General features: G+C 41.3%; 1 protein-coding gene across 1 annotated transcript in view; it reads right to left on the bottom strand.

Moving 5' to 3' along the window:
• Positions 1-1,018: 1,018 nt before the first annotated feature.
• Positions 1,019-13,362, bottom strand: part of LOC308108385 (potassium voltage-gated channel subfamily B member 1-like) — a 38,897-nt gene continuing 26,553 nt past the window's right edge. Inside the window, exon 3 of the mRNA XM_080461248.1 lies at positions 1,019-4,040. Within this exon, the coding sequence (XP_080317374.1) occupies positions 2,193-4,040 (1,848 nt within the window). The 3' untranslated portion in view covers positions 1,019-2,192. The remainder of the gene's footprint in view (positions 4,041-13,362) is intronic.

The following is a 13,362-nucleotide window of genomic DNA, read 5'->3' as shown; positions in this document are numbered from 1 at the left end:
AGAGTGCATGGTAGGGGTTTGTTAAAATGAAAGGCACATAAATATCTAACTAATATATTGTCTTATGATCCCAAACTATTGTACAGAGTAAATTCTTGTACATTGTTTAAGCCTGAAACGTTCACGATGGATAAACATCTCCGTTGTAGCATGCTTGCATGATATGTTGCAGAGTAATCTTGTGAAACCATGCTTGCACCATTATTGTAAGACAGCATGAGAGCACCATGCACACCCAGACTCATCGGTACATTGAGACGAGGAGGACGGGAAATATTCGGCGGAACTAAAGGGGCCTACAGACTGTATGTGCCACCGTGCTGCTTCTGTGCCTGAGTGGCAGGCTGTACATAGCTGTGAGGTGTCTTTAAGATTATGAGTGACGTCATGTTGGTTCACAAGAGAACAATGTGTTGAATTTTTAGGTAAAAAAAACCCCCAAACACTCACCACGATCCCTGTTGTGTAAATAATCTAATTAGCTTTTGAGTGTAAAAGAAAGTGCTGCGGCCCCCTGTTCTTTGACTTTTCTCCTTTTTCATCAATAACTGTCTTCCACCGAGGACGATGCATTATCTGGCTGACATATTTGTCTCAAATGCAAATTTTATGATTCCCTGAATCGTGTCAATATCTATGGTTCAGACAAGGAATGCTTACGGTTTTGAGATAAAATATTGAAACTGACAACTATCTGTATGTTATTAGAAAGAACAAGTCTTTGGTTCTTCACATTGCACAAAGAAACAAAGGGACAGACCATTACAGGGAGACAGTAGCAAACAATAGATATTTACCCATCACAGCATAGTGTCTAACAAATGCAACTCCATAAAATAATGCAGTACATACACTGAAATGCAAAACTGAGATTTGCACAATATATCCATCTAAGAGCTTATTCTTTTAGAAAATATCTTAAAAATATAGATAATTTAAATCTTTACCTTGTACAATAAATGTGTGTTATTCATCATAGACTCTACTTCTGTAGTTATACATTTACAGTATTCACACTCCTACAGAACTGGCAGATCAACGTTGAAAATCGACTGATTTTCTCTATTGTCTTTCCAGTTATAGTGATGTTTATTTCGTTTTTATGCAAAGTTCAATATATCAGCTACAACAGGAATGGCGTCTCCTCCTTGAGAAACTTTTTGAATAACACAAAAACTTTGTGTTTTTCTTCTAGATTTCAAAAGACTTCCAAACAAACCAATCTTAGGGGAATACACATACACTTAGAAACAACCAAAACGAGTGAACAGGAAAGAATACCACATTGTTTAGTCCTGTGTGTTCCCAAAACAAATGATGATCACATTAAGGTGCGCTCCCTTGTTTGCAGCACGACAGGAACAAAACGTGTACGGTTGCAGCCTCACAGTGTCTTTTTGCATCGTCCAAGTGTAATTCTGTGCAGTAAAAAATACAAAGGAGCAAAAGACACTAAACTCCTGCTTCACAGAGAGACTGATTCACCTAACAGTCGCAAATGAGACAAAAGAGCGCCAACACTACGTAATAAGTGGACTACACTTTAAAGCTAATAGTTGCACACACATGTCTATGCATGTAATCCATCTGTTCATCTCTGGTTTTACCTCACACATATATAAAACGGGTAGACAACATGAACTAAGGCCAATTTTGAAGAAAGATGTTAAAGGAAGCAAACTACACTTTTCCCATTAGTAATATGCTTTGTGTAAAGAAAAACTAAGTCTCCCCTCCGACCGCCATACAGTCATTCAGAATATCTCTGCTGCATGTGTCATGTTTCAATGCCCTTTGTGGTTTGCTACTGGCAGCCTTTGCTATAGTCGTAAGGTATTATTTAGCTTATAAAAACAATATACTGTGCTCTCATAATTAGCTGGTAATTATTAGATAACCATATAGGCTAAAACAAATGTATACATGATAAAAAGAATCACACTGCATTTATTTTCACTTTCATAACCTTTTAAAATCTTATGTCAAATATTCAAGAATCACTGGAAGAAGAAAAAAAAAGAAATAGAACACGAACTCCTCCCCATTGTCCACAGTTGTCTTTTCATAGGAGATGGATTGTGAATTGTTCAGTCATTCAGGGAAAAGGTTATCAGTGCCTTTCATATTCATGGGAAGTTCACTGTGCTTTTTGTTTCCTCCATGGTCTCTTTTTCTTTTTGTAACCTGAAGAGTTAAGAGTGACTCTCCTCTCCCTGAAGTGGCTGTAGTTCCTGAGCCACATGGTTCTCCTGCCCCTCTAATGGCTGTGTGCTCTTCCCCAGCTTTCTCTGGAGGCCCGCCGTGTGGTTGGAGCCCTGCTGGAAGCTGGAGAGATGGCCAACTCTGGGGCTGGCTCTTTCCAGGAGTCTTTGGGTTGTGTTGGCGCTCGAACCGTCATGCAGGTGCTCGTCCTCATCGGTGTCAGCGTCAATGAACTTATTGATGGACGCATCGTGGAATGTGAAGATACTGGGCAGTGCGATCTCAGGGCTCTTGCTGGGTGTCGTGCTGCTGGCAGTGGCGTAGACCGACACCTCGGGGCTCTGAACTGATGAGCTGTCTGAGACGACGCCTGTCCCCGAATCCTCCTCGCCTCTGAAGTTGACCCTGAGTGAACGACTTTTCAGCGGGTTGTTGCAGCGCAGGCCTGCAGGGCTGTCAGAATATGGGCTTGGCTTGGTGTGCTCCCCTGTGAGAGGCGTCACGGTGCCCTGTGATCCTTCATTTTCATTTTCCAAGGTGGGCTCCAGGCTGGGGTTGGTGCTGACCCTCCCTGTCATGTTGCTGATTGGGCTGTGGGAAAAGCGAGAGCTCTCTGGAAAGTCAGTGACACAGCTGATAAAGCTGTCAATGCTGGACATGCTCTTCATGTCCGTCGCTGCCTCCACTGTGCTCGAAAAGGCTTCAGGAGGAATGCTTCCCATCTCAAATTCAACTTTCTGCCGGGCAGATTTGGACAGAATTCCCTTTTCCTTGCTGTTGAGGTCAGGTTGAGACCGTGTCAGTGCCATCTTGTTGTACATCTCCTCCAGTTTCTGTACACTGAGATGCTGAGGGCTGGTGGATGGCTTCGCCTGCTCCTGATAGCTCGACTCCAGGGTCTTTGTTGGGCTGCTGTCGCTTGCCTGTGGCTTGAGTTTGGGGGTGCCTCTCCCTGGAAGAGGAGACACGTGGTTATCGTGCTCTTTCTCCATCTTTTCATTCGTTTTGTCCACCATCACATCCATGAGCTCTACGCTGCGTCCAAAGGTGTCTTTAATGTTCATAGAGACGATGCTCCCATTTCTTTTAGCCCTCTCCAGAGCCTCTCGTCTTTTGATGGCTTTTTCCTGACGCTTCTGCTCTTTGTAGAACTCAGAGAAGTTATTCACAATGATGGGAATAGGTAAGGCGATCACTAGTACTCCTGCAATACAACACAAGCCCCCGACTATCTTTCCCAACAAAGTTTTGGGGTAAATATCACCATAACCTACTGTGGTCATAGTGATGGTAGCCCACCAGAAGGAAGCTGGGATACTTTTAAACTTGGTGTCCTCTTCATCCTTCTCAGCAAAGAACACAAGGCTGGAGAATATCATAATACCCATGGCTAAGAAGAGGATGAGCAAGCCCAGCTCATTATAGCTTCTTCTGAGGGTGAAGCCCAGAGACTGAAGTCCAGTGGAGTGACGGGCCAGCTTCAGGATACGCAAGATCCTCATGATTCGGAAAATCTGAACAACGCGGCGGACGTTTTGAAACTGAAGCACGCTCTTGTTGGATTCTGTTAGGAAAATGGTGACGTAGTATGGTAGAATGGCCAGCAGGTCTATGATATTCAGAGGACCCTTAAAGAACTTCCATTTGTTGGGAGATGATAGAAAACGAAGCAGGTACTCCATGGTAAACCAGGCAATACACACAGCCTCCACATGGGCCAACTGTGGGTTGTCTGTCGATTGGCCAAACTCATCAGTGTCCTGCAGCTCTGGAAGGGTGTTCAGAGACAAGGCAATGGTGGACAGCACAATGAACAGGATGGATATGATTGCCAGGATCTGGAAGAAAGTGGAGAAAAAAGGCAAACGTTAAAATTTTTTAAACAAATAACAACAAATATCCAGTGGATTGCTACTAGATGCACAGAAATGAACTGTTCATGACAAATTCATGTCATACGCTGCCAGAACCATTACAGCAATTTTCATATTTTCCGATATCAGATCAAAACACAGATATGTATACAGTTTAAAATATCTAATGATGCAGCAACAGTCTTATTGTTTGGTTTTATTTAGCTTCTTTGAATAACTGATAATTGACTGATTTTACACATTTAAAAGCCATTGGTAAGCATGTAAATGAAAAGAAAGTTATTGCAAGCAAAATGTGGGTAACGTTTGCAAAACTGTTTTTATCACGAATTATAAACCAAATGTGTGTGTGTGTGTGTGTGTGTGTGTGTGTGTGTGTGTGTGTGTGTGTGTGTGTGTGTGTGTGTGTGTGTGTGTTTGACCTTATACCTTTCTGACCCTACTGCACTAGTAACCCGACAGTGATATAAGTGAATTCCACTTACTACTTGCTATTTACCTAAAACTCATAACAATGACAACATGAGAATATAACATGACTTGTAGAAATAAAAACATTGCAACTTTTTTTTAAGTGACATCTATTTAACAACAGATTACATTTTTTTTTCATGCCTATATTATAAAGCAAGCCAATATGAACTTTTTTATTCAGGACTCCTACTTTACAAAGAAGGAGAGTGTCGCCACTGTATATTGATGCACGTTTAAACTCCTTGTCACATTTCTTCAGTGTTTGCTCCTTTTTCTATTCAGCCTGCTGCGGTCCCTTGGGGTTCAAAAACACATTGTTTGACATCTTTTTTACAAAGCACACCATATCTGACTGGTAAATCCAACTCAAAGGCTGCTGGAAACTTCAGAAGAACTGAGCTACTGACTAATGATAGAATCTGCTGAGTACAATAGAGTCTAGTCACAGTGCTAGGGGATTACCCAGGTTGCACAGTTGTACATGTGTAGGTGTGCCCCACCTATTATTACTGTCCCGAAGTCAGTATGAAATCCAACACAAGGTCACTGGAGAGGCTCTCCCAGGTGAGTAGCAGGTAGGATTATTCTCTGGTACCAATCAGCCTCCATAAGCTTTAATTAATCTTGACAGGTGTACATCTACCATGGCATTTGAAGAGTGAGGGACTAAACACAGAGAAACCCAGCTGGGGGACAGGACAGGAGGAATACCAAACAGTATAAACTTTACATGCCAGATTGCTTACATGTTAGAGGGCACACGAATGATTCAAACTCTACCAGCACTGTCCCTGAAATAGCCTGCCCCCTGTTTTGGATCCCACAAGACACTAAATGATAAATGAAAACTATCAGGTGGAACCTATTCCTGGTGCTACTGGATAATCGCACTCAGGAGAGTAAAACATCCAAAGTCAATATAGACATTAGTAAAAGGTAAAAGCAGAGACTACGATTCCCAGTACTTTCTGAAGAAGTGGTGATCACAGAGTTTGTCAGAAAGCTCCATGGTGAAGGCATCAGTGGCCTCACAAAATGGATCACTGGATATATCATCTTCTGTGTGGATCTGGCATTATCCCATTCAAGTCTGTCCATCGTTATACTAACAAAAAGCCATGAATAACAAAGGCCATCAAGGCCATCCTCAACAAAAAGGAAAGGGCCTTCAAAGTTATTATAAGGAAGAGGTGAGCAAAATACAGGAGGAGCTGAGGATGAAGATCACATATGCAAAGGAAGAGAAATATAGGAGGAGGCTGCCGGAGAAGCTCCAGCAGAACAATATGGGAGAGATCTGGAGTGCCACGAGGACCATAATAGGGTACAGACAGAACACCAACAGAGGGGTGGGTGGATCTATGGACAGTGCTGGTGAACTTGATCTGTTTTTTTTTTTAATAGATTTGACACTGAGAGTCATTGTGGACATCATGGAGGACTAAAAATTGAAGGGGACTAAAATAAACGGGACTGGGTCAAGAACTCTGAAACCCTTTACAAAAAGGGCCAAAACAGGCAACTGAGGTCCTTTAACATCTGCCACACTATGCTGAAGGCGTTCTATGAGTCTGTCTGGTGAGTGGGCTCCTCTATGCTATTACATGCTGGGGCAGGAGGCTGAGGATGGTTGACACCAATAGGCTCAATAAAACCATCAAAAAATGCCAGTGACGTGGAGGAGGTGGAGATGAACTCTGTACAGGTGGTCTCAGAGAAGAATATACGTCCTAAATGAGGTCCATCCTGGGATCCATGAGATCCTTCATTTCTGTTGCCTTAAGACTCTATAAATCCTCCTTGTTAATAGTGATTGTTGTGTTTTTTCTGTTATTTCATTCTTCTGTGTCATATTGCTATATTAACTTCTATGCAATTTATTCTGTGTTCTTTTCTGTGTGGAATTATGCTACAATAATTTCCCTCTTGGATTAATAAAGTATTTCTATTCTATTCTATTCTATTCTATTCTATTCTATTCTATTCTAAACCTCCGAAAATGGACCAGGGAAGGAACACACGTACAGCAAGTGCACTGATTCAACAGCAGCACTTAACAATGAATTGCTGTTGCTCCTTGGCCCCAGGTTGACAATGAACTATCTTGTGGAATCCTCAGTTATCAGATCTAACCAGGCTAGAGTGCTGTTCATAAATCATGCTGAATGCCAAAGACAGCACTGAAACCAAACCCTCGCTGTGCTTGGTGTGTTGTGTAAAGGGAACACCTGAAGAATGGCCTGCTCCACCTCCCATCAAATTCTCTGTCTTACTCACCTTTCCCCTCCCTCCCACCTCCAGAGTAAGCCAAGTGGGGTCAGCCAAAGAGGAGATTACAGGGAAGTGATCTCACTACAGAGATACAGAGAAATTTCTACCGGTGACAAATCGGTGACAAAGAGACTCTGTAGCGAGCTCACCAGGTGCTTTGCAAAATGAATTTGTGAGTTTCCTCAGTCGGGCAACATGAGGTATACTCTATCCCAGATGAGGAAGCTCAATATTAATATTTATATTTTGCTGATAGAGCAGAGCAGGAAGAGAGGAAGAGACATCTAATGTGTGCTTTTGCATGCTTAAAAAGTCCCCCACAGCTAAAATGCAATTGAATGATCACATTTTGTAACAGGGGCAATAGGAAGCAGATGCACTGCTGAAAAAGAGTCTTATGCTTGGTGTTGCATTTCCTCATCAGCTCGTAATGACAAGAAGTGGGGTCATGGGGACAACTGGTCCACCTTCCTGTCTGCGTAAACATGAGATAAAGTTGCTCGAGACCTAACCCTCTGCTGCTTTTGCAAAATCACGGCACCCACTCAACTCTCCCAAACACTCAATAATATTCAAAACACACACTCGTGTGTATAACACACACACAGCACAGTAATTAGCCCCAAGGCTTCTTTCCACACAGGCCTGGAGAGAGGCAGGAGACTGAATATTTAATATCCTCCTGAAGTGCATGCTGTCCTGGAAAAGGTGTGCATGAGTAGGTCCTCACTGGGCCATGACGGTCTGCCGGGTCAGAGAGGTAGCCTAGTTTTCACAATACTTTCACCACTCAAGGTTTTGCTTCATGCTCGATCAAGAGAGAAAGGGAAGGGAAACATGAGTTCCTATGAGTACTTGACAAAGAAAAAGAAAGCGAGTATCCCATCAGGATCGAGGGGTTCTCTGGTCAAAATTTATTAACAGTTCTTCCCGCTCTGTCTTGTCATTCGTGTCTTATTTTGTGCTTTAGAGGCTCTACTTTGTAAAGTTGTAATTTAATGCAGAATTGTTGCAACTCCTCATGTGTATCACGAGAGGACATTTAAAGTACTACACCTTTAAAACAATTCAACCTGATGGTGGCGCTAGATTAAAAGTCATGGAAACATTCAAGTCGCTCCAACTGCTCAGGACAAAACTGGCTTTGAACAGTGGGGCAACCAGCCAGGAGAGATGAGCATTCAGAGCCCAGAGAAGAGAGCACGATAAAGAACGGAGGCGTGCGAGGATTATTAATAAAAACAGAGACACAAGAAACACAACTGACATTTGAGTCTGAGAACAGATGAGAGGAGGAACAAAGCGCCTTTGTCTTTTTGTCCATAATTTAGGGCTTTTCCCTTGCGTCACGAGGTGTGAAATGTTGATTCACTTGTCTGATCTCCTCTCAGCTGGATTTGCCCTTTTCACCACATGAGCTGAATCAATGCAAGTATTATGTCACACAGTGACTCACTGATTTTTTATTTTCAGTGGACGTGTTGCGCTCAAGATGGCAACTTTAATCCTCTTATTGTACTACTTCTGTGACTGGCAAATAAGTATTTTCCGGGCCTGTGTTGCTCCAGCCGGCCTACTTCCTACAGAGGCTGCTGTTGGTTCTGCAGACAATCCTGCTGTGGGAGACTGGATCAGGTTTTTGTTTTCAGGAGGAACTTCATAGGAGGAGAAAGTTTGAATTGTAGTGCAAGTAAACAAAGTGGGAAAGTCTTCCTGCAAGAGTGGAAATGATGGACGGCTGCTGAGACGGCAGTATAAACATTTCCCCTGCAGGCTCATATTCTTGAAACGTTCTACAAAGAGAGAAAAACTCTACAACAATCTGCTGATATCGTCACTGGTTACTATTGACCTCCATCACACGGGTAAAATTCAGGAAAAATCACAAAAGCAACATGGGAACATTTAGCATTTAGTTGTGTTTTATTATTTTCAATTTGCTCGTTTTGCAGAACCAAGACGCTACTGGAAGAACCCTTGACTCACAGGAGTGACTCGCAACTGAATGTATCGTGCATTGACTAAATATAAACCACTTTCCAATATTCATGTTAATGAAGGCCCGTGTCACATAGTGACATGTTTTCAATAGTTTCTGATTGAAGCTTACATCAGACCCACTAAATCAATTCACAGCAGTCTTTGATTATAAATAACCAAACAATGCAGTCAATCTATAAAATCCTCATTGGTAGAATCCCAAACTTTATGTACATGTATGTTTATGCTGAACCGAGAAAACCAATTTTCTATTTAATAGCATGACCTGGTAAATGGACAAAATTCAAATATCACACACTGACATTTACAAATGTTATGATTATTTTCAGAAACTTCAAAGTATTAATTCAGTATTGTGGTTTAATGAAACACAATGCAATTGTTTAAAGAAAATCTACATTTGGTCTTAAAGTGCTTCATTTGATTCTATTTTGATGTTGCATACATAATACACATTAGTAACAATCTTAATTGAAAATTCCACAGGAGACATAGTTATTAGAGTTTTCTGCAGGAGTAAAGTCCAGTGAAACTAACTCACCGACAATGTCACTGCAGAAAAAGGCTAAATGAGGCATTAAGAAAAAGAAACAATAACAATGATTCACTTACACAAGTCTCCCATTATGAGAAATATGAATTATTATAAAAACACCAGACAATAATCATGTGAGCTAAAGTTGTGGTTTTTCTGCTGGGAACAAATAAAATCAGATGTTACAGCTTCAAAATTACGTAAGTGCCCCCTAACGGTCCCATATGGTTGTGAACCAAAAAGGCAGTGCCATTAAGCATCTTCCAAATTGACAAGACCTCCTGTGTGCTGCACAGATGTGGCCTTGCCTCTTCTACATGTTTCACCTTGCTGAACAACCTTTTCTGTCCCACCTCAAAGTCCAAAGCAGAAAGCCTGTGTTTATCCATGCAATGCACCGAGGAGAAGGCGGCGAGATGGATTACTGTGCTTGCGGCTCCTCGCAGGATTTGTCCTTTTGAAAGTGTGAAGGTGGTGCTAAAATGATGTGGCACACAGACACTGTGCATTAAGTGTGTGTGTGCACTGACGTATGGCTTTTGCCGGCTTGCCGAGCTGCTATGAATCCATCATGCACAATGGTGGTAGGCGTAGCAAATTCTTCCTGTATTTGAAGCATGTCTTAATAAAACCAAGTTCAATACAACAGAATACTTTTATCCTTTTTCTCCTGGTTCCACATTTCTTTCCTTTTCTGCCAAACTGAAAAAAATGATGACAGTCAATACCTACAGAACTGTCACATGACAGTAATTACAAGTGTTCAATGCTTTTAGGCAAGAATTATTTGATTTTATTTATTATCTGTAAAGCATGTCTATGCATTTGCTCTGAACACAGAATAATAGTGAAAGTAACAGTATGCATGTTTTCACTAGTTATAGGATCCAACAACAAGACCCAATAACTTTTGTACGGTTTAATCAGAGCATTGATTTGTAAAATAAATATTACACTTTGCAAAATTATTTATTTAGAAGTCATGTGAGGGTGTACAGTTAACAAAGGTGGACCATTTAAAATGTTAATGTTTGTTTGACAAATATAAATGTAATGAAATATGTAAAAAAAAATCAATGTGCAACTATACAAGTCTTTCTGAGTCCTTTATGTCAGAAAATATCAGGATACGAGTAGGGGAGACAGAATGTAGAAATGAAGAAAGGTTACATGGGAAAGTGAAAAAAAAAGAAAGAAAGTGAGGAGGTGAGAGACTGAAAGAAGGTTTTTCCCTGTGGCTGAAGAACAAATCAGCACCAGCGCTGTTAGCCTGTGAGTGTCAGTCCCCTTGACAAAACATCTGTTCTCTGCACTGAGTGCAACAGAAAACCTTGACCCTGAAACATCTGGCGCACCTGTTTTATCAGGTGGACCCAGACAAATACACGGCACCAGGCTAGAGGAACAGATGTGAAACACCTTATAAAGAGATTAAGAAATTCTTCGGAGACTTTAACAGCTAAAGTATGTAATGGACAAGCGATGGCGCATGTGATGAAAGGTGAAGTGCGTAAAATGTGTTTTACCACAAAATCTTGGCGCATAGAGTTGACTTATATATAAGTATATAAGTGTGTGTATACGTATATATATATATATATATATATATACTCCACAGTTAAGCTATAAAAGTCTTACTAATAAAATAATAAAACACCTCACTATGATTCATCAATTTCCAATTCTGAGAATCCAAAGGTGTTTCTTTTCTGTGCAAGTGCTAAAAATGTGGCACACTGGCAAGAATCCATCGTGTCTCCAATCAGTAAAGACAGATCACGCCCAGTGGAAAATGACAAGTACTCAAAATCTGGCTTTGTTCTCGGTGCTTGTTTTTTCGCAGGCCGGAGCTCCAGCTGTCTCTTGTTGCTATGGTCTTTGCTCACACGGAAACTGGCAACGGTGTTGGCAAGAGAGAGGGGAAAAGACAGAATATACCCGGCTGGATTACCACCAACTCAGCCAAAATGTACCATTTGGCAGTGTGGCGCATATAACAAGACCACATTTTTTAAAAACCTGTGGTGTCGAGACGATATAAACACAAGACAGTAAGTACTGGAGGAGAAAGTAGTTGCAACAGCTTGTTGGAATTAACATGTCAACCAAGTCAAGTTTAATCACAATTCGAGAAGGTAATCAACTTCAAGATGCAGGAAGCCTAACGAGACACGGCAGCCACAAGACACCACTATCCAGTGGCAGCTGGTGATTATTTACCCGAGTAGAGGCCTCTGATTACATATTACCAATGCTGTTGTCTTAGCTCGGTGCAGCTATAGTAAACTAAGATTTACACAACAGAGCAGGAAAAACAAACGCACTTCATTCATTCGCTCAGTCTGGCTGTTTATTTAATCTCTTTTCTCAGTGAGTGGTGAGATCTTTGAGGAAGCAAATGAAACTTTGAACTCTTAGTTAATGGTCAATATTTTAAATGGACATACATGTTAAAATATTAATAATTTATGAGTCTAACAAAATAAAATCTGATGATAATGATGATGATAATGATAATAATAATAATAATAATAATGTATGAAACTGTTGACCTTTTGACCTGCACATACTGCCACTTGCTGCACCATGCGGGTGTCAACCAGGATTCAACCAGGGGTCATGACCTCTTACATCAGAGAAGAATCTCATGACATCTGGTCAGAGAAAGTAATTGATGAGACATCTTTCAGCTGAAGATGAGGATCTCCTGCCCTTCATCAAGCCCTGCTCTGTGCTTGACCGTCATCTCTATGACTACAGTGCACTGACCCTCATCACAGGGTCTTGCCTCGGACCTGAACCTTGATACAAGCCGCTGACATACAGTGGACACACAGTGGACACACACGGGCCGATAAAGTGGCTGTACTGGTGTGGCGTCTGGTGACAGCTGATTAACATTCACTCATTCCCGTCACCAGTGACCTCTAACTGTGACGCTACAAGCCTGAAAGGTGTTTACCATAAGGACCATATGTCACTGGCTTCCTGTGACATGATTGGGTATCAGCTCTGGATAGAGAGAGTTACCAGGTCTGCTTACTGGGGGCGCCAGCTGAAACAGGAGAGGCCTGATCGCTGACCATAAACCTACCTGATCCCTCATCAGGCCTACACTACTATTTCAAAACTGCACATTCAACAACATCCAATACAGACAAACGTGATACTCAGGTGTAATCGCTTTCAAATATATTGCAAAGTTGTTTACATATCTCTACAGTTTTAAGAAATTGCCCTCCTCGGGTTGAGTTTAATGGTGAAAATAATACAGTTTGTATAAATACAAAGCAAGAAAACGGTTGTATTTGAGCTCAGAGACTAGAACCAGAGAGATATTTATTTTGATTTTATTCTGAATGTACTTATTTTGATTTATTATGTAAATTGTTTCCTAGATACTTCATATTCATCAATCTTCAATATTCACCATAGGATTTGTGATTATCTGTCTCTTTGTTTTTGCCTCGTGATGGACTGGTGACATGTCCAGGGTGCAGCCTGCTCCGTCCCACTGTCAACTGGGATCAGCTCCAACAGATGGAGCAATACATCCAATATATATATAGAAGATGATGGATCGATGAATGGATCGGGTGGAGTGTTGACATTGATTACATGGGACCCAGGTTCAAATCCTGGTTTTGTCAGGACGTGCATCCGCTAACTATCTTTCAATAACTTGCTTAAACACTAAATAGATACTTCTCCAACTTGATTATTAGAGAAAGCAGAGATTTGAGTTGTGGAGGTACTGCTAACTGGACATTTTCATCTTTGGTCCTTTCAGGCAATCTGTCTTCCTCTGTTACCATCCATCCATCCATCCATCCATCCATCCATCCATCCATCCATCCTGGCAGAGTAAATCCTGGTCGCCAGTGTTAGCAATCTTCCTTATCTTCATTACAAATAAAAGTAAATTGTTTTTAACTACCATTCTGACTGACAATAGTGTCATCCACTATATTGTTTAATTGATTGCAAGAGTTGAAGTTGCATCCC

Source organism: Lipophrys pholis (assembly GCF_963383615.2).
Source record: "Lipophrys pholis genome assembly, chromosome: 4".
Taxonomy (NCBI): Eukaryota; Metazoa; Chordata; class Actinopteri; order Blenniiformes; family Blenniidae; genus Lipophrys; species Lipophrys pholis.
Note: the sequence above shows the minus strand (reverse complement) of the source record. Positions and strands in the feature narration are given on the sequence as shown.